The sequence below is a fragment of the Peromyscus eremicus genome, chromosome 19, assembly GCF_949786415.1.
Source record: "Peromyscus eremicus chromosome 19, PerEre_H2_v1, whole genome shotgun sequence".
Classification (NCBI taxonomy): domain Eukaryota; kingdom Metazoa; phylum Chordata; class Mammalia; order Rodentia; family Cricetidae; genus Peromyscus; species Peromyscus eremicus.
This window is the reverse complement of record NC_081435.1, coordinates 26,787,113-26,808,631: the sequence shown is the minus strand read 5'-3', so window position 1 is coordinate 26,808,631 and position 21,519 is coordinate 26,787,113. Positions and strand designations below refer to the sequence as shown.

Below are 21,519 nucleotides of genomic sequence, written 5' to 3'. Positions count from 1 at the left end.
CTAGACAGGGTTTCTCTGTGTAGCCCTGCCTGTCCTGGAATTCACTCTGTAGGACTAGGCTGGCTTCAAACTCAGAGATCCACCTGCTCTGTATCCCGTGTGCTCGGATTAAAGATGTGAACCACCACATCCAGCTCAATGACTGCTTTTATACTTACAGTATGTCCAAGCTACAACAAGTATTCATCTTGTATTAAGCAACAGGAAGAAAATTCATGGAGAAATCTCATTAAATTCTAAGGAGAGTCAGTAGATTTTTCACATTGTAGTTAAGACCACCTACTGAACACCTGAGGTTGGTACATTATACTTACAAGGCACAGAAGTGCTCATACTTTATTATTGAAGAATTATATGGTCACTGTTCAAGATTATTTATTTGTTTAATGGGTATTGTTTTGTCTGCATGTGTGTCTGTGCATTGTGTGTGCCTGGTACCGTCAGAGGCCAGAAGAGGGAGTCAGATCTCTTGAGACTGGAGTTATAGACAACTATCAGCTGCTATGTGAGTGATGGGAATTAAACCTGAGTCCTCTGGAAGAGCAGCCAGTGCTCTTAACTGCTGAGTCTCTCTCTAGCTCCCGTGAACACTTTAACCCACTAAAACTTTTCATGGTGTTCTTAGGGACTGAGTCGGTATACTAGGCAGGTGCTCTAACATTTAACCCCACCACTAACTCTTCACTATTATTGCCTTAAGAACTGGCTCTATCTGGAAAGTATATATAGTTCCTGAGAATATGGAGAACTGAGTAGAAAGGAGTACATTATGCTCGCAGGAAACTCACCTGGTGGGAGGTTGACTCACTGGAATTACAAAGTGGAAACAAGGCCCCCGCTGAATCTCCAAAAAGTATATCTTGTCCTGAATTCAACTGATCATTACATGTCAGGGAGTTAAATTCTGCCTTCCCCGTAGGTGCAGCACACAGGTTGTAGGAATACGACAAAGTACCATCACTGTAGTTGGGGGGAACCACAACTTCTGACTGAAAGCAGCCCCAAGCCTTGCTGCTGGAGGAGTGTCGCAGTCGAAGTGCGATGGCTAGAATCACAGCCAGGAGGAAAAGCACAGAAATCAAGGCCAAGGCCACCACCAAGTAAAACTGAAGCTCGGCTTGAGGGTCAGGGGGCAGAGGATCATCTCTGAGGTCTGGCAGGATCTCCTGCAGGCTGTCAGCAAAGATCAGGTGCAGCGTGGCTGTAGCCGAGAGCGGTGGCTGTCCACCATCGCGCACAGCGACCAGAAGGCGCTGCCGCGATGCGTCCCTGTCGCCCAAAGCCCGTGCCGTGCGCACCTCGCCAGTGCGCAGCCCCAGGCTGAAGAGCCCGGGATCGCTGGCCTGCAGCACGTGGTATGACAGCCAGGCGTTGTGTCCGGAGTCTGCGTCCACCGCCACCACCTTAGTGACCAGGTATCCGGGTTCGGCAGCGCGTGGCACCATGTCGAAGAGCGCGGAACCATCGAGCTCCAGCGCGGGGTACAGCACACGCGGTGCATTGTCGTTGCGGTCGCCCACCAGCACGCGCATGCTCACGTTGGCGCTGAGCGCGGGCGAGCCCTGGTCGCGCGCCTGCAGAGTCAGCTGGAAGGAGCGCAGCTGCTCGTGGTCGAAGGCGCGCTGAGCGAACACCACTCCGCTCTGTGCGTTCACAGTCACATAGGACCACAGCGATTTAGGTTCCAGGTCGCTGGCTATGATGGAGTAGGAGATGTGACCATTGGACCCCAAATCCGGGTCAGAGGCGCTGACTTGAGCGATGGAGGCTCCAGGCGGATTGTTTTCCGAAACTTGGACCACGTATGAAACCTTTGTGAAAACTGGAGCGTTATCGTTCACATCGCCAATACGCAAGATGACACTAGAGCTGGAAGAGAGGGGTGGGTCACCCTTGTCGGTGGCTCTGATAGTAATGTTGTATTCTGGGTTCTGCTCGCGGTCTAGAACCCCGTCCGTCACTAATTTATACGTGTTTCTTGAAGATGTGAGTATTTTAAACGGAGCGCCGCCTTCTAATTTGCAGATAACTTCTCCATTGCGTCCAGAATCTTTGTCTCGGGTTTTAAACAGAGCGACGTGTGTTCCTGGTTCGGCGTCCTCCATTATGAGATCCGGTAGAGATTGAAATAACACTTCAGGGACATGGTCGTTTTCATCCAAGACTTCTATCTCCACTGTACATTGTGCAATCATCCCCCCACCATCCCTTGCTTCCAAAACAAGGGAATATTCTTTGACTTCTTCGAAGTCTAATGTATCCAGAGTGGTAATTTCCCCGGTATTAGAATCCAGATTAAATTGGGTGATCTGACCAGCTTCGCTAAAAGAGAACGTGATCTCGGAATTGACACCCTCGTCCTGGTCTGTGGCAGCCACCCTAAGCACCGTGGTTCCTGGGTGCACGTTTTCTGGAAGGCTCACCCTGTATATATCTTGGCTGAACACTGGAGGATTATCATTGGCATCAGTCACTAGGACTTGTATTTGCGCAGTGCTGTTGAGGGGTGGATGCCCAAAGTCCAAAGCAGTCAAGGTCAAGTGGTAGGATTTCTGCCTCTCCCGGTCTAGAGGTGTCTCCAATACCATTTCAGGGTATTTACTACCGTCTGACTTCTCTTTATTCACCAGTGAAAAATGATCATTGGGACTCAGCTGGTAATTCTGCAGAGAATTGGTTCCAATATCTGCATCATGGGCGGATCCTAAGATAAATCGTGTCCCTGGTTTTGTGGACTCACTTATTTGCAATTCAAAGGATGTGTGCGTGAATTTTGGTATGTGATCATTAATGTCCTCAAGCTCCACGTTCACATGATAAAAGTTCAACGGATGTTCAGCAACAGCCTCAAATTCCAGAACGCACACCGGCTTCTTCCCGCAAATCTGCTCCCTGTCCAGCCTGCTGCTCACTAGCAACTCCCCGCTGGTTGCGCTCACACTAAAGTAAGGCTTCTCAGAACTGATACGCAGCTTTCGCGTCGGTAGCTCCTGGACACTGAAGCCCAGGTCCTTGGCGAGGTTCCCCACTACCGAGCCGGTGGGCATTTCCTCGGGGATCTTGTAGCGGATTTGCCCAGAGAGCGCGGGGCAGAACAAAGACAGCAGGAAGGGAAGGAGCTTTAGCTGCCTCTGCACCCGGCGCCTCTGGGCAGCGCCCTCCCGCATCCTTCTGGTTTCCCTTTGCTTGCTCACCAGCCTGGAGACGTCGGGTTACGAGGAAGCTCCGTGCTGCGGATATTCCGGGCTCCAAATGGACTTTGATGACAGTTCTAGTCTACGAAACGATTCTTCTTTTGCTTGGGAGAAGCGGTGTAAAGGATAAGGCGGAGAAAGGGCGACAGGAAAGCACTCTGCGGCTGCGCGGGAAGTGGCGCTTCAGGCTCTCCAGTCTGGCCAACAGCGACACCCAAAGTCCACAGTAGGAAACTGCAGCCTCTGCTGTTTGAAGTTTTTAATCAGTAGTTTCCATATATTTAATAACATTCAAAACCTATTGTTGGAAACGCTTTTTAGCACAAATTTCCAGGATTTTGTCTCTAAAGTCATAATATCTGTTGACATAAGCGTGCTTTAATCTTTAATACTCCACTAGTGAGCCAAACATGACTGTAACACAGTCTTGGCCTAAATAATTCCAGGGAGCAATAACATTGCGTGTTTATTGAGCAGCAATAAGGTGGGATAATTTTCCTTCTTCTTCTTTTTTATTCCTAGTGCTTTATCTCCTTTTAAAGGCATATCTATTCTGATATACTTCATTTTCTAAGAGTGTCATTTCTTTTCTTCTTCTTCTTCTTCTTCTTCTTCTTCTTCTTCTTCTCCTCCTCCTCCTCCTCGTCCTCCTCCTCCTCCTCCTCCTCCTCCTCCTCCTCTTCCTCCTCATCCTCGTCCTCGTCCTCCTCCTCTTCCTCCTCCTCCTTCTTCATTTCTTTGTCCCCCTACTCCTTTTCCTTCTTTTGAGATAGGGTCTGTCTACATAGTGTGACTGTCCTGGAGATATATCCACCAGGCTGGCCTTGAATTACAGAGATCCACCTGCTTCTGCCTCCCAAACGTTGGGATTAAATGTGTTTTTTCAAAGGTGGAACTCATACTCATCATCCAACTCATTTCGTTTTGAAAAATACTTGGAACAATTGCCTTACGGTAGTATTATGTGATCTTCACCTCCACTATCTCAGGTAAAGAAATCATACAGGCTGAACTGTTAACCACCCATCTCCCATCACAGTTATTCTCATGATAAACTATGAAGTCAGTATTCAAATCACCAAGGGAACGGTAGTTTACCTTGTGACCAAAGGACTAAAGTCTACAGAACTCCAGTACAGGCCCCTTCTTACGCACTTGCTTTATATTTCAAGATAACTTCAGAACTGGAGGGGAACCTTCCTGGGAAACTTGCTTTCAATAGCTCCTCTCTTTGTTTAAAAATGTATTTGAGAATCTAATATGTGTTGATTAGGGCAGTTTCTTCTCATTATATCTGGAAACCCTATTACACCAGTGTGTCTTTCTTCACAAAATGCAATATTGTTCTTTTCCTAAATGATTACACATTGGAACACCACAGGAGCGAAATATTCTCTCATACTACCAAAAATACAGAAAAAACTTTTAATTAGCATTCAGAGGGTCCCAGTAGTCATTATTACCTTGTCACATCCCTCTTACAGACAAGTGTAGTTTAGAAAACACTCTGTGAAAGAATATGGAAGTAGTCAATCCCCAAACTTATTATTTCTAATCTTTTGTTCCCCAGAAGAATGGATAAATGAAAATGAACTTGATCTTGGGTTTGACAATTTGAGGTGGTTATTTTGTAGAACCAGCTTTCCCAGTATCTTCACAGACACTTCAGCTAGAGTACTACCAAAAGAATACGTTGGAGTTGTGTGTGAAGACATGCAGTTGTCCATTTTTCAAACAGAGTTACAGCACTTGAAAAGATACTGGGGTGGTAATAGAAGAGGCTGGCCTAGAGGTCTTGCTTCTGTCTCCTGAGTGTTGCAGTCAAGGGAAACCACCACACGTACCCTGCACTGTCCTCTTAAGTGACATACTTCATCTATTTTGACTAATTAATTTTAGTGTGGTATTAGATACCATGTCTATTTTTTTTAAAGATTTATTTATTTATTATGTATACAATATTCTGCCTACATGTAGGCTTGCAGGCCAGAAGAGGGCACCAGATCTCATTATGGATGGTTGTGAACCACCATGTGGTTGCTGGGAATTGAACTCAGGACCTCTGGAAGAACAGCCAGTGCTCTTAACCTCTGAGCCATCTCTCCAGCCCCACCATGTCTATTTTTTGTACAGATCTTAGTGATGCTTGACACATTTCATTCTTTTGTGTGAACTGTGTATGGAGGCCAGAGGAACATATCAGGCATTGTTCCCCAGGAATCATCCACCCTATTTTTTGAGTCAGGATCTCTCACTGGGACTAGGGCTTCACCACTTAGGTTAGGCTAGCCAGATGAATCCCAGAGATCTGCATGTCTCGGCCTCCCCAGCACTGGGTTAAAAATGCATCTCTATAACTGCATTTTTCATATGAGTATTGAGACTTAAACTCAGGTATTCATGCTTGTGCAGGAAGCATTTTACTGAGTAAGGTATCCGCTCAGCTGGACACATTTCATTCATCCTTAAGCATCTATCTAATATTCTACAAGCAACCCAACTTTAGTAGATGGGCATGCTTTACATAGCTGAGCAAGTAATCATGCTCTCTAAGGCTGCTCAGTTGAATTACATGGAGACAGAAGCAAAGCAGAGAAATGCTTCAGGTTGAAAAGACCATTAACACTCCTTCACAGATTTGAGTTCTAAGAAGAATCCTTGGAAAGTAGCCAAAGAGAAAGACTCAACAATTCGTTTTCACTTAGATGACATCTGAGTTAAGAAAATGAAGTGGAAAGTCGGTAGACAGCACAAAAATGTGTTAGCCTACTTATTCACATTCTTGTCCACAGGGTTTAATTAAAAGATATCACAATCTATGTGCTTCTTGCGAAAGTACAATCACTGAAATAAAATGGTAAACTTTCCTGCAACATTTTAATGGTTTTAAACCTACGTTTTCGAAGTTCTTGTTTTTGCAAAATTATAGAAATATTTCACTCAAAATATAAGTCTTGTAGAAATAAAGATAAGGGAAGACGGGCCTTTGGAGATGGCTCATGGATAAATTGCTAGCCCTGCCTGAAAGCGTGAGAGTCTCGGTTTGGATCCCAAGAACCCATGTAAGTACCAGGTAGGCATGGCGGCCCACCTGTGATCCTAGAGCGCGAGAGACAAAGACAGGGATCTCAGAGCAAGCCGACTAGCCACATTCGTCAAATCGGCCAGCTCTGGCTTTAAATAAGAGGCCCTCCCCCAACAGACAAGGTGGAAAGCAATCGAAGGTGACACCTGGCATCGTGAGAACCCTGCACACACAGGCACACAGAAAAAGCAAGGACGTGAACTCACCTGCGCACTTGGGGCTTCACCCTTACATTCTTGAAAATCTATGGATGTTAACAAAGAGTCACTTTTCTCAATGCTGTCCTGGCTGATAAGTGTATCCACGTAGTTGGGCTGAGGGAAGATAATGTGGCTCTTTCGAGAGTCTGCCGTGAGTGAAACCTCATGGGAATATGTTTGTAGGAAAGCCTGAACCCCATCCAAACCTACGAAGTGCGAGGCAGGCACATCTTCCAGCCCGCCACCTGAAGCCTGTAGCCCGTGTGACTTGTGCCAGCGCCACAGTCTGAGAGCCAACAACACAGTGACAAAGACAAGGAAAACGCAGGAAACAGTGGCCACCGCCACCACCAGGTAGAGAGTGAGGTCTGAATCATCAGGTTCGCTGGGGGTCCGGATGCTGCTTAGGTCTGCCAGAACATCAGGAATGCTGTTGGCCACAGCCACTGTGAGTGTCACAGTGGCTGAGAGTGGGGGCTGGCCGTGGTCCTGGACGGCTACCACAAGGCTCTGTTTAAGCGCCTCTCTGTCCAGAAGGGCCCTCGCTGTGCGCACCTCACCTGTGTGTAGCCCTACTGAGAACAGGCCTGGCTCGCTGGCTTTGAGCAGACGGTAGGACAGCCAAGCATTTGGGCCCGAGTCTTTGTCCACCGCCACCACCTTGGTCACTAGGTATCCGGGCTCTGCAGAGCGGGGAGCCAGCTCCACCCCTGTGGAACCATCAGTGGGGAGGGTAGGGTACAGGATCTCAGGGGCGTTGTCATTCTTGTCCAGCACAAAGAGGTTCAATGACACATTACTGCTGAGAGGTGGGTCCCCGCTGTCACGTGCAGTCACTCTTAGTTGTAGATTCCGAAACTGCTCATAGTCGAAGGATCCGAGTGCATATAGCACACCAGTGTCAGAGTTGATGGAGATATAGGAAGACACTGGGACCCCCTGGATGGTGTCCTCAGCCAAAGCATAAGTGACTTGGGCATTCTTGTCGATGTCAGGGTCTTGAGCAGTCACTGAGAAGATGGAGGAGCCTCTCGGATTGTTCTCGGGGATGTAGATGGAGTAAGAGGAATCAGAGAAGGTGGGTGGGTTGTCATTGGTGTCTGACACATGAATGGATATGTGAGTTTCTGTGGACAGAGGAGGAATTCCACCATCCGTGGCTTTCAGTGTGATGTTGTACATAGGCATCCTTTCCCGGTCCAGGTTTTGTGCAGTGACCAACCTGTAATAATTATCAATTGATCGTTCTAACTTAAAAGGCAGGTTTTCTGGAAAAGAGCAGGTCACCTCACCATTCTTCCCTGAATCTTTGTCTTGGAGGTAGAAAAGAGCCACCACTGTCCCAGGGGGTGTATCTTCAGGGACTGGGCTGCTCACAGATGTGACAGTCACTCCTGGGGCATTGTCATTCACGTCCAAAATCGTGATCAGTACTTTTGCCTTGGTCAGACTACCAGCACCATCTTGAGCCTGAACTTCCAGTTCATAGAAGCCGGATTCTTCATAATCCAGACCTTTTAAAGTAGACAATTCTCCTGTAAGGGAGTCCAGTTGGAATATTTGTAGAAGTTCTGGAGTTATTTTCCAGAAAGAATATGTCACTTCCCCGTTGACTCCCTCATCCAAGTCGACAGCACTTACTGTGAGAAGTCTTGTGCCTACTGGCACGTTCTCAGGGACTGTAGCTTGATACCGGGGTAGAGAGAAGACTGGCGTGTGATCATTTACATCCACCACTGTCACACGGATGCTGGCAGTGCCAGATTTGGGTGGGTCTCCGCCATCATAGGCCGTGAGGACCAGATGGTGAATCCCCTCCTCTTCCCGATCAAGAACCTTCTCCAGCACCAGTTCCGGGTACTTAGTCCCATCTTCTCCACTTTGCACAACCAGAGAGAAGTGGCGATTGGGGCTGAGCTGGTATTTTTGGAGGGAGTTCATGCCCACATCTGAATCTGTAGCTTCCTTTAGTGGAAACTGCACCCCGGGAACTGCATTCTCCATTATTTTTATGTTTATTTCTTCCGTTAAGAATCTGGGAGCATTGTCATTAACATCCATTATTTCCACCTCTATAGGGTAAAGATTCATTTTGTCTTCTACCAAGATGTTAAAGCTTATGAGGCACCGCGGGCTCTGGGCGCACAGCTCCTCCCGGTCTATCCTGCCTGCCGTAACCAAGCTGCCGCTTCGCGGGTTCAGAGAGAAAAGCTGGGTCTTACCTTTGGAGATGATGCGGACTCCGCGCTCCGCCAGCTCCCGAGGCTGCAGTCCCAGATCCTTGGTGACATTTCCCACAAAAGACCCTTTGTCTGTCTCTTCAGACACGGAGTAGAGAATCTTTCCTGCTCGGGCTTCCCACCCGGTCCCCAGGAGAATGGAGAGCAACACGAATCCTCTGTAGTCCGCGCCCCTCTGCCCAGTCGCCATTGCTGTCCTGCGGATCTTGCTCAGACCCCAAGAGGTCTCGGAATGGGCTTCAGGACCCAATTGTGTCCGTCCGGACCCCCAGTGTGCGAAAGAGAAGCCGGTAATCCAGCTGAATAAAGGCCTGAGTCTGGCGCAGCTCGGAGGAGGGCTAGCTAGTATCAGTCTGTCCTCTCTTTGTGCTGTAAACTCGGTGGTTCTGAGCTCCGGCACCACCTTCTCCTGGTTGGTGAACAGCGGCGCGCAGAGTCCTTACTAAGTTACTGCACCATCTTGAAGTAAAATGAACTGATTTTACATAAAGCTGCTTAATTCTTCAAACATCTTTTTACTTAAGTTTCTTCACTCCAGACACCACGAGCACACTTTAAAGATACATTTTAAGGTATAGACTATTTGATAAATCCAAATACTTAAAAAAGTATCTTCCACGAAGCAACTTTGAAGTTACGTTCTTGAGCACCAATTCACATTTTAGTCAGAGAAAATTAAGCGTTTGCAGGCAAACATGTAAAGGTTATTAAAATCTATACGGTAATTCCACACTGCAAATATATCTTTATATAATATTTTACCTTCTCTGTGAAATTTTCTGTTGATGAACCATTTTTTTGGAGCTCTATTTAGTTGATTTCTTAATAAAAATGTAGGTACTTTACAATAACTCTCTCTCTGCCAGTTTATTCTTTCCCCTTGACGACTGTCACCTCGACAGCTGTTTGATTAGGAATGGATGATTTATGCAGATGATAAAACAGCCAGGTGATCTTGCGGATTTGTTTCCATGAGGATTCAAAACCCAATACACGGTCAAACTCTCTGACACTTAGCTTGGTATTAATTATTTGCATGGTAAGTTGATAAAAAAGTTTCCTTTAGTTTATGATTTCCCGATGTTTAATAGTTGATCAGCTCACATGAATAAATGACTACTGTGGGAGTAGAATCTGACAGATTTTTCTACAGTGAAGTGTTTTATTTGTTCAAATTATATGGCCACAGGAAACTCAGGTGAAAGACTAAAATCAACCAGGCATTTACCCATGAAACCCAGTTAGCTAGCTTTGGCAGTGTTGATGGGTATTCAAGATATAGTTTAAAATCACTCAAAATTGATGATACAGTAAAACAGCTCTGGTCTTCTCAGAGCTTATGAAACAAATAACCATATTTGTGTAGGAGGCTATTTAATTCACATGACTAATACATAGGATATAGATTGTTTAAAATTAATACTGAATTAAAACAAAATCGAAGAATCATATTATCAGTGTTCAAACTAACAGATTTGAAAAGTCATGATTGGAAACAAACACTTCCATAATAATTACAAACACGTAAATGGCACATTATTGGCTTAGGAAGACATGTGTTACTCCTATCTTCTTATTTAAAGCACAAACTAGTCAAGTATGGTGGTAGTCTAGCATTTGGGAGGTGGATGGAGGCAGGAGGATCACAAGTTTAAAGCCAGCCTGGGCCACACAGAGAGTTCTAGATCTTGTCTAAAAAAATTAATCTAATAGTTTTGTTTTTCTTCTTCTCTCTTTTTCTGTCCATTTTCTTTTCTTTTTTCTCTTCCCTCTCTTCCTCCCTCCCTCTTCCTTCCTTGTAGTAGTGTTTAAAGCAAGGGCATCAGGTAAGCAAGGCAAGCTCATTGCTACTTAGCTTTGTAGTGCTGAGGACTGACATCGGGGTTTTGTGCATAGCTGGAAATACTGTACCACAGAGCTGGATTTCAGTCTCTTAACTTATCTTTATTATGTCAGCATCAGGTTACAAAGGAGAGCATCGTACATTTTCAATACGTATTCTAAGATAGGTTTTTATTGCACGTGCACACCAAATTCAGTTATATGATAGTCAGCCTGTTCTACTGTTGGATCATAGAATCTTCTAACTCAGGATTGGGAAAAATCAATTGTTCAACAACTCATCAAATTATCAAATCTTCTGAATTGTATTAATTCCTTGGCTATCAATTTTACCCCCTACTCTTTTGAGGCAGCTTCTCACTATGTAGCACAGGCTAGCTTCAGACTTCTCCCACTTCAATCTCGTAAGTTCTGGAACTAAGATGTGCATCACCACACCTACCTAATCGTCATCAGCTTACTTTTGAGGAGGGCCAATCGCAGACTCTCCCACCTCATTAGGAGTCCCTTTCTTGTTATTCTTGTTAGAATAACTTTGACAATGAAAAGATTCACCATTTTCTGCTTGGTAATCCATAACATTATTTCTATCTTCGGCCATAAATAGTAAAACCAATTTCTCTAAATGATAATCCCCATTTCCTTCAAATACTTAGATACAAAGTTCTTTTGTATTAAGTATAGAGTTCCTATATGACAGAAGCTTATTTTCTTTAAATGCTAAATTATGTAAATTTTCATTGTATCTGTTAAGCTTTTGTCCTCCAACTCACCAGTCAGTCTGTATTTTTAGAGGTATTTCCTGTAAGTGATTTTATATTAAAACTCATTTTCATTATTAAATACTATCAAGTACCTAATACACACATGCCACTGTAATTTATTTAACAATTCAACAATTATAATAATGGTGATGTCAACACTTGTCTACTATACTACTCTACTGATGAAGAAAGAGTTCACAAAGTTGTTTTATTTCATCTTCCAGAATTGTGTGAGGTAGATAAAGCGAGGTTTAAAAATTTTAGTTTCAATTAGAAGACCATAGAGATTTTCATTGGCTCAAACAAGTGACAAATGGTTCTAAGCATATTATTTAGTTGTGTTTTTTTTGTTTTGTTTTTGTTTTGTTTTTTGAGACAGGGTTTCTCTGTGTAGTTTTGGTGCCTGTCCTGGATCTCGCTCTGTAGACCAGGCTGGCCTCGAACTCACAGAGATTCACCTGGCTCTGCCTCCCGAGTGATGGGATTAAAGGCGTGCACCATCACCACTCAGCTTATTCAATTTTTTAAGCACCAAAGATTAGGTAGTGCCCTCCACAGGCATCAGTGATTTTTAAATTTAATTCATAAGAAGTAAAAAGGACTGTTTCTTTGCTACCATCGAAGCGGCAGCAGCCAAAATGAAGTCCAGTGCATTTGTGACCTCTGACCGAAGCAAGAACCATAAAGGGGTTTTCAACAGCCCTGAGAACGTTTGGAAGGTTATGTGTTTTCCTCTTTTCGAAGATCTGAGACAAACATGTGATATTCAATCTATGCCCTGTGAAAGAATGAGACTATAAAGGACAGCAGATCAGCAAAGCAATCCAGCTTTGAAAGTGTCTATACTCAACATGTACAGCAGGAATTGGTTTATCACCAAGCCAAAATTAGTCAAAGCTCACAAAAAAATTCTGGAACAGAAAGCCAACTCTCACCAAGTAGGACAGGAAAAGGGCAAATATGGGAAGAAACAACCAAGATGCAGAGATAAAGAATGTGCACATAACTTTCACTAAGAACTGGCAAAAGTTGGTAGAGTGCTTGCCTAGCATGCACAAAGCCCTGGGTTTGATTCTCAGCACTGTGTAAACCAGGTGTGGTAGTGCACACCACCGAAGCAGAGGCAGGAGAATTAAAAGTTCAAGGTCAGCTAAGTGAGGACAGACTGGGATACAGGAAACCTTGTCTAAAAAAAAAAAAAAAAAAAGGAAAATGACTCTCCAGTGACAAGTCTCCAATCTCCACCATTTTGGAAGACATCTGCAATTATTATGTAATACTGAGGGAAAATGAAAGGCTAAGATCTTAATTGTACATAGTAGATTCTTTAATTCCATTTTCAGCTTAGAATAGAAATTGCTTAACTGTCCTATAACAGGAAAAACCCTTGAGAATGAGATGTACAAAATCAATGGTACAGAAAAAAGGAGCAAACAAGTCTAGAGTATGAAATAAAAGCTTTTCCCAATGAAAATCAAGAAGAGACTGAGCTCTGCTGATAAAAATGGAGAACATCAGAATTATTTTAGTTGCATTTTCATTGTTGTGATGAAAACATCTTAAATTTGTTTGAAAGGGAGGAAGATTTGTTTTTGACTCACAGGTTCAGAGTTTCGTTCACTGTAACCTGGCTCTATTGCTCTGAGGTTGCAGTGAGGCTGAACATCACAGTAGGATCATGTGGTAGAGCAAGGCTGTTCACACAAGTCCAGGGGTAATATTTACACCCTTCAAGGTTTTATCTCCAAGAAACCAGCTTCCTTCTACTGGGGACCCCCCCACTCAAAGCTTCCATCACTTCCCAATAGTCCACCCAATTATGAACCCATCAGTGGATCAATCCATTGATGAGATCAGGATCCTTACAATGCCATACCTTTCCAAAAGCTCAAGTCTGACTACTTTTATTGGAGAGCAAGCCTTGGATCTCTGGGAGACATTTCATAAGCAAACAATGACAAATATCATTCATTGCAAAAGAGAAAAGACTTTACCGCTGTTCAAAGAGAAAATTACAATTTCCTCTTTTTTTTTTTAAATAAAAGCAATAAACTTACCTGATCAAGAGAGTCTTCCTCTTTGCAAAAAGTTAAATCTTCCTGTGTCAGTAAGGGCTCAGTTTTCTCACAGCCCTCCTGACTGATGAGTGTGTGGGCATAGTTGGGCTGGGGAAAGATCAGATGGCTCTTCCTTGAGTCTGCTGTGAGGGAGACCTCATGGGAATAGGTCTGCAGAAAAGCCTGCACCCCATCAATACCCACAAAGTGTGAAGTGGACAGATTTGACACACCTTTCCTTGTGGCCTTCAGCAATCTTGACTTATGCCAGTGCCACAGCCTGAGTACTAGCAGCCCCATGACAAAAGCAAGAAAGACGCAAGAGACGGTGGCCACGGCCACCACCAGGTAGACTGTGAGGCTCGAATCATCAGATTTGTGTGGAAGATCTAGGCTGCCCAGATCAGCCAGGATGTCAGGAATGCTGCTGGCCACAGCCACAGTGAGTGTCACAGTAGATGAGAGAGGAGGCTGGCCGTGGTCCTGCACAGCTACCACCAGGCTTTGCTTCAGAGCATCTCTGTCCAGCAGGGCCCGAGCAGTGCGTACCTCACCCGTATGCAGTCCCACTGAAAAGAGCCCTGGCTCGCTGGCCTTGATCAGGCGGTAGGACAGCCAGGCGTTCTGTCCTGAGTCTTTGTCCACTGCTACCACCTTGGTTACTAGATAACCAGGCTCTGCAGAGCGGGGAGCCAGTTCCACACCAGTAGAACCATCAGTGGGGAGGGCAGGGTAGAGGATCTCAGGTACGTTATCATTCTGGTCCAGCACAAACAAGTTTAGTGACACATTGCTGCTGAGTGGGGGTGTCCCTCTGTCGCTGGCTGACACCAGTAGATTCAGTTCTCTAAACTGTTCATAGTCAAAGGAACACAGTGCATACAGGACACCAGTGTTGGAGTTGATAGAGAGGAAGGAGGATAGAGGTGTACCCTGGAGGGTTTCTTTGGTCAGAGAGTAGATAATTTCGGCATTCTCTTCACTATCGGGGTCCACAGCGTTCAAAGAGAAGATGGAGATGCCCTTGGGGTTATTCTCAGGTACATAAACCGAGTAGGACGAGCGGGAGAAGACGGGTGGGTTGTCATTAATGTCTGCCACATCTAAGGAGATGAACCTCACGGTAGACAGAGGTGGCACTCCTCTGTCCGTGGCTGTCACAGTGATGTTATATGAGGACACCTGTTCCCGATCCAGTTCTGTATTTGTCACTAATCGAAAATAATTGTCTAACGATTCTTCCAGTTTAAATGGGAGACTTTCTGCGATAGAGCACGTTACCAGGCCATTCTGTTCAGAGTCTTTGTCGTAAACTTGAAAAAGAGCAATCACCGTCCCCGGAGGTGCGTTTTCAGCAACTGCTCTGCTACCAGACGTAACGACCACTTCTGGCGTGTTGTCGTTCACATCCAAGATGGTTATTAAAACTTTTGCTCTGTCTTGAAGACCTGGCTGATCCCGAGCTTCAACGTCCAGCTCATAAAATTTCGAATCCTCATAGTCTAGAGCCTCAGAGGTGGAAATTTCTCCAGTTAAACGATCTAAGCAGAAAATCTGCGAGATCTCTTCTGTGATCTTCACAAAGGAGTATGTTATTTCTGCATGGACTCCTTCATCTTGGTCTGTGGCATTAACTGTTAACACCCGTGAACCCACTGGTAGATTTTCAGGAACACTCACACGATAGACAGGCTGAGTAAATACTGGAGCATTGTCATTCGCATCTACGACAGTTACCAGAATTCGTGCCATGCCTGTTCGGACAGGGTCACCACCGTCCATGGCAGTGAGGATCAGATGGTGAACCGCTTCTCCCTCCCTGTCCAGGGTGTGCTCCAACACCAGCTCCGGGTACTTGGGCCCGTGGGCTTGGCTTTGCACATGTACTGAGAAATGACTACTACCGCTGAGCTTGAAGCTCTGAACGGAGTTCACTCCCACATCAGGGTCATAGACATCCATTAGTAGAAAACGAGAGGATGGAGCTGCATTTTCGAGAATTTTCACTTCCAAGTCTTCCTTTAAGAATCGCGGTGCATTGTCATTAATGTCTACTATTTCCACTTCCACGGGATAAAGATTTAGTTTATCCTCCACAAGGATGTTAAAGCTCACGAGGCAGGGCGTGCTCTGGGCGCACAGCTCCTCCCGGTCTATCCTCCCCGCGGTGACCAAGCTGCCGCTCCGCGGGTTCAGAGAGAAAAGCTGCGACCTACCTCTGGAGACGATGCGGACCCCGCGCTCCGCCAGCTCGCGGGGCTCCAGCCCCAGGTCCTTGGCGATGCTGCCCACGAAGGAGCCTTTCTCCAGTTCCTCGGGAATAGAGTAGCGAATCTGTCCAGCTTCGGAACCCCACAACCACCACAGGAGATTGAAAAACAGGAGCAGCTCGCCGCAGGGCGGGCGCCTCTGCAGAGCCGCCATGACTAGCTTGTTAAAGACTTCCCAGCGATTACTGGTAGGACGAACAGCTCCGCCCCACTTTGTAATGTACAAAACCAGAGGTAAAAGCCCTTAAATGAACAGAGACCAGTTGAGAACCATTTCAGGTTAGAATTTCTGCACAGCTTTTGGTATCTCAACATGACACAACCCAGTTCCCACTGATTTTCTTGCTCGGGTTAGGGAACAGCGACACTTAGAGTCTTAACTTCATACTGCACCCGTTTTGTGACACTGGTAGAGGATTTTATTTCTGTTAAATATACAGGTATGACATTTATATTTCTCTCTATAAGAGAATGGATGAAACAGAAGAATCATATATTCAATTTCAAATGATCTTAAGTGTTCCCTGAAAAATACTCACTTATTTTTTTATGTGGAAGTATTTCTTAGAATCTTGTAGAATAGAAATGGTATTACACTTTTCTGGAAGTCTTGAATCATCACCTGCATTTGCCTATTTTCAGTAAGGCCATTGATAACCACAAACTCATTCTGAATGAATCTACTACAGTGTCAGGAAGTAGAAGAGCTGCCATTTTTAGATGCCATTGTCTGTTTCCATTAACACCTAAGGAACGGCTGTAACAGAGGCTGCATTTGTGTATGCCTTTTAAAAACTGCAAAGGAAGTGAAAATGTGTAGGCTACATAAAACATTTTTATTGTAAAGTCAAAGCCAATAATTTTTTCTTTTTCTTTTTTGTTTCTTTCTTCTTTCTTTCTTTTTTTTGAGACAGTTTCTTTGTATAGCCCTGACTGTCCTGGAACTCACTTTGTAGACCAGGCTGGCCTCAAACACAGAGATTGACCTGTTTCTGCATCCTGAATGCTGGAATTAAAGGTAAGCACCACCACTGCCTGCCAATAAATTTTTATTTGAGGGATTCCATGTGTACTTTCTTTACTGTTCATTGACGTCACCAAAGTTCAAGATTTCTGAAAATTCTCCTTCTCAAGAAAGATGCTTAATCCAGTTATGATATCAGCACCACATTCTTTTATCTCTCCTTGAATTAAAGACACATACTCATGACAACTAAAACATTTTCCACCAGAGGATCTCTGGCAACTTCTTCAAACAACTCACTTTTAGGAACCTCTCACATGCTGACACTTCACATCTATTAAGAACAAATTCAGATCATATTCATTCCTATCACCTCAGAATATTGACCTGTATTTGGATATGCCAGGGATACATTGAAATGGACATCCATTCACAGGTATTTTTAACACAGACTTCATGTTCAAGACACGCCTCATTATCCATGCCAGCATCTCATTGTTTTGTATGTCATATTCCTTTTTGCATGTATCAAAACTCATACAGACAATGAGTCTTCAGTTGAAAATGAGGACTTATTTTTGCATCTTCTTCCATGCTACATAAAACATACATGTATTTATTTTATTGCACACAGGATATTTGTGATTGACTGCAGGTAAAGTAAGTAGATCATTTAATTGTATAGAGTCCTGTTTAATTCGGGAGATAGTGTCTGGGGTTGGGAATTGTGGTTTGAATAAGAATGCCCCCCATAGGCTCATATATTTCATTGCTTAGGGAGTGGCACTGTTTGAAAGGATTAAGAACTGTGGCGTTGTTGGAGTAGTTGTCTTTGTTTAAGGAAGTATGTCACTGGGGGTGGGCTTTGGGATTTCAAAAGGCCAAGCCAGTCCCAGAGTCTGCCTCTTCTTGCTGCCTGCTGGATCCAGATGTAGAATCTTTAGCTATTCCTCTAGTATCATGCTTGCCTGCATGCTGCCATGAGCCCCACCAGAACAATGGACTAAACCTCTGAAACTGTAACCAAGCCCAATTAAATGTTTTCTTTTATAAGAGTTGCCACAGTCATGGTGTCTTTTCACAGCAATAGAACAATTACCAAGACAGGAGTATAATCCAGTGTTAGCATGCTTCTTTAGGATGTCCAACGCTTTGAATTCAGTGCCAAGCACTGTAGCAGGATTTTTTTGAGCTGCTAGGCCCCCAAATCATGACATAGAGAGTTATTATTAATTATGAAAGCTTGGCCTTAGCTTAGGCTTGTTTCTGACTAGCTCTTATAACTTATTAACTCATTTCTAGTAATGTATGTGCTGTCATGTGGCTCATAGCTTTTTACCTCTCCTCCTGAAGGTCTTGCTGCCTCTGCTTTTGGCTGGCAACTGCCTTTCTTCTTCCCTGAGACCTCTCTGGCCCCAGAAGTCTTGCCTAATCCCTTCCTGCCTAGCTACTGGCCATTCATTTCTTTATTAAATCAATCACAGTGACATACCTTCACACAGTGTAAAGGCATATTCTGCAACATTTCCCCCTTTTTGTCTTAAAAAAAGGGAAGGTTTTAACTCTAACATAATAAAACTATAAGCAATAAGAAGAATTATCAGGTTAGAATTACATTTACAATGTCCAGTCCATTTGTATTTGGCAAATTTAGAGAAAATACTCCAGTATCTATCCCCTCTTGATGAGTCCAAAGTTTTATACCTAATTTACTTTCTATCATGACTAATGGAAATTGTAACTATAACTATCTAGTCTTCAACCTCATCAAAGACCTGAGAAGGATATAATATTACCTGAGTAAACAGGAAGTGCAGAGCAAATAACTTTCAAAACTAAGAAATGACAGAGACATCTGGCTGCCTGGGCAGTCACCCAAGGTTCCTCTGTAATGTTAGGGTTTCTGTCTTTGGCCTAAAGGCCTAGAATATCTGACAGACTTTTTTGAAAAGCAGGAATTTTTGAAGGACTGTCCTACTTTGTCTTGGCAAAGTTATGCAGTTGCCTTCTTTTGTGTCCTGCTTGTCGAATTTGGACAGCATAGTGCCAGCAGTCAAGGCAAGGGTAGTTTCTTGCCTAAAGGGCTAGCTTTTACCACAAAGAAGGCAAACTCCATATGAAGGTTCGTCAATGATCATCATCCTTTTTTTTTCTGAAGTAGATTGGTGCTGCCAGGGGCACACTTGTCTCACTGTCATAAAAAGTCTTATGTTATTATAACATTTTAAATGCCATATTCTGTAGGTCTTTGGAGTATTTGAAGACCACCTATCTATCTAAAATATATATCCATATAACCTTGAAAACATACCTAACAGGACTATAAGCTTGATTGTTATAGATGACTATTAGCCTGTATTTCTTTATTATCCCAAATAGCTTTCAAGGACTAAAACTTTACATTATTATTATTATTATTATTATTATTATTATTATTATTATTATTTCAGGGCTGAGGACAGAACCCAGGGCCTTGTGCTTGCTAGGCAAGTACTCTACCACTGAGCTAAATCTCCAACCCCTACATTACTTTTTAAAATGAGCTGCATAGGTACAATACCTTAAACAAGAATAGAAACACATATACAGTATAACAAAAATAACCTTAAACTTGCCGGGCGGTGGTGGCGCACACCTTTAGTCCCAGCACTCGGGAGGTAGAGCCAGGCGGATCTCTGTGAGTTCGAGGCCAGCCTGGGCTACCGAGTGAGTTCCAGGACAGGCGCAAAGCTACAGAGAAACCCTGTCTCGAAAAACCAAAAAAAACCCAAAAACCTTAAACTTGTATCAATATACAAAAATCCATACCAATGTAAAATATTTGAGACTAGTGGTTGTTCAAAAGTAGACGCAACAATCCACCCTTTTTCCCATCATTTCTATACTACATCCCTGCCTTTTCCTTTCAGAAAGAGATCCCTGAATATAATCTCTTGTGTTCAGCCTTTTTCCTGACCATAACCAATAACAACTTGTAAAACCAACCCTCTTAAATGATGACAAACATCCATATTCCACTGAATGACCAAAACCCATCCACCCCACCTCTTGGGAATGTGGGCATCGTGTTCTCTAGACTGCTTCCTGTTGTCTGGAGATGATGGAATCTTTAGGAAACTCTGAGAACACTGAGATAATGGTGAAGTCCTCGAAACACTAGCCATAACATTTGTTGTCCATTCTCTGTGCAACAAGAAAGCACAAGGATTATCTGTATCCCTGGCTAGAATAGTCTGTGAGGTTAGACCATCTCAGCCAGCAGCTTTGAAGCTGTTCTGGATACAGAACTCTGAGGAAACTGCAACAGAGGCACTCTGAGAGGCTGGATCACCTGAGCCACCCGGTTTTTTTTTTTTATTGGTGTCTGGTCCCCTTGCTCTGAAAACACACAAACAGTTAAAGATAATAACATACATATCTGCATTAACACAATTATGGACTGTATATTGTACACAATCCAGCCAAAGATGATTTTTTTTGTTTTATGTTTGAGCAGGTACATCATTTGTCTTGTAGTGTTTGTAGGTGTATTTCTTCATATCTGTAGTCAAGATTTTTCAGGTGCTCCCCTCCCCCCCACCAATCAAACCCAATTCTCTTTAACCTTGAATAAATCCACAACATTTCATTTCTTGTGGAAGCAAAATCATAACCTCTTCCCCAACACAATACATTTTTTGAATTCCATTTTAAAGTTTAGGCACTCCTAAAGTATCTAGGCTGGTTAATTCAGCAGTCCCTCCTACAATCCCATGTCTCTTAGCGTTTATTGTTCACTCATCAGCAATCAAAAAATTTAAAGTCAACAAGATACCATATAGGATCCAGACTCTCTGTGTATTTTTCATCTTTATGTGGCTTATCCTCTTTTTATTATTTTATTCTCTATAAAGACTTTATCTTATTATATATAAACTATTTTTCTATGACTATTTATACCCATTTTCCTTTAGTTTTTAAACCTATGTACATTTTTAAAAACACACTGTAACCTGTTTAGAGTTTTTTTTTCAATCTGGATCTATCTTTACTGAGCACCTGTAACATTCTCTGACTGCATGAGACAAATCTTAAACTGCTATGTCAGCCGCCATGTGGCTCAGATTAGTGCATGGAACTGGTGGCTGGCTCCAGCCCACAAGGAGCAGCCAGTAGCTGTATCTCTGTATGCTCCTCCAAATCATGACATGGAGACTTATTATTAATTATGAAAGCTTGGCCTTCACTTAGGCTTGTTTCTAACTAGCTCTTATAACTCAAATTAACCCATTTTGATTAATCTATGTGCTGTCACATGGCTCATGGCTTTTACCTCTCCTCCTGCAGGTCTTGCTTCCTCTGCTTCTGGCTGGTGACTCTGCTTTTCTTTTTCCCAGACACCTCTCTGTCCCCAGAAGTCCTGCCTAACCTCATCCTGCCTAGCTATTGACCATTCAGCCCCTTATTAAACCAGTCACAGGGACACATCTCCACACAGTGTAAAGGAGTTTTCCACAACAAAGCACTAACAAAGGAGCAGATAATACATCATAATGATAATGTGATTTATTACTTTGTTGAAATGATTTTTATTGCATTGTTTTAGAATTAACAAAAATTTTAGGACCATTAGGAGACTTTCTACAGAAGAGCAATTGCAACACAAAGGATTTCCTTACTGCATGCTCGACACCCAGAAAAATTAGTAAAATACCACAGAATCAAGGAGTACTTAATCTGCAGTATTTTATCTCTAAGTTAATGAGTTCCTTCCTAATTACACATGGGAAATATCTGAACAAACTACTTGCAAGTTGACTGAATCAAAATCACATTTGGATTGTTGTAACTGGTTGGCATTTTCAACCCCAAAGGCTTCAATCTTGTGGTAGAACATCTTTGGGCTTTGTACTGAGAATACTAA

At 43.5% G+C, this 21,519-nt stretch overlaps 3 protein-coding genes and 1 pseudogene across 4 annotated transcripts in view; all 4 read right to left on the bottom strand.

Moving 5' to 3' along the window:
- The window catches only part of LOC131896005 (protocadherin gamma-C5), a 161,485-nt gene that overhangs the window by 124,055 nt on the left and 15,911 nt on the right, over positions 1 to 21,519 (bottom strand). Inside the window, exon 1 of one of the 2 annotated variants that reach the window (XM_059246568.1) lies at positions 13,383 to 16,029. The exons of the other annotated variant lie outside the window; for it this stretch is intronic. Within the exon in view, the coding sequence (XP_059102551.1) occupies positions 13,383 to 15,806 (2,424 nt within the window). The 5' untranslated portion in view covers positions 15,807 to 16,029. Of the gene's footprint in view, positions 1 to 13,382; positions 16,030 to 21,519 lie in introns of those variants that run through there. 2 annotated transcript variants of the gene reach the window in all.
- Positions 378 to 3,167, bottom strand: LOC131896015 (protocadherin gamma-B4-like). The gene has a single exon (XM_059246584.1). The coding sequence runs from the start codon at positions 3,165 to 3,167 to the stop codon at positions 768 to 770; it is 2,400 nt and encodes a 799-aa protein (XP_059102567.1). The 3' UTR covers positions 378 to 767.
- On the bottom strand, positions 5,988 to 9,242 carry LOC131896007 (protocadherin gamma-A7-like). The gene has a single exon (XM_059246576.1). It carries the CDS (start codon positions 8,907 to 8,909, stop codon positions 6,294 to 6,296), a length of 2,616 nt encoding a protein of 871 aa, XP_059102559.1. The 5' UTR covers positions 8,910 to 9,242; the 3' UTR covers positions 5,988 to 6,293.
- Positions 17,125 to 17,231, bottom strand: LOC131896221 (small nucleolar RNA SNORA40; annotated as a pseudogene).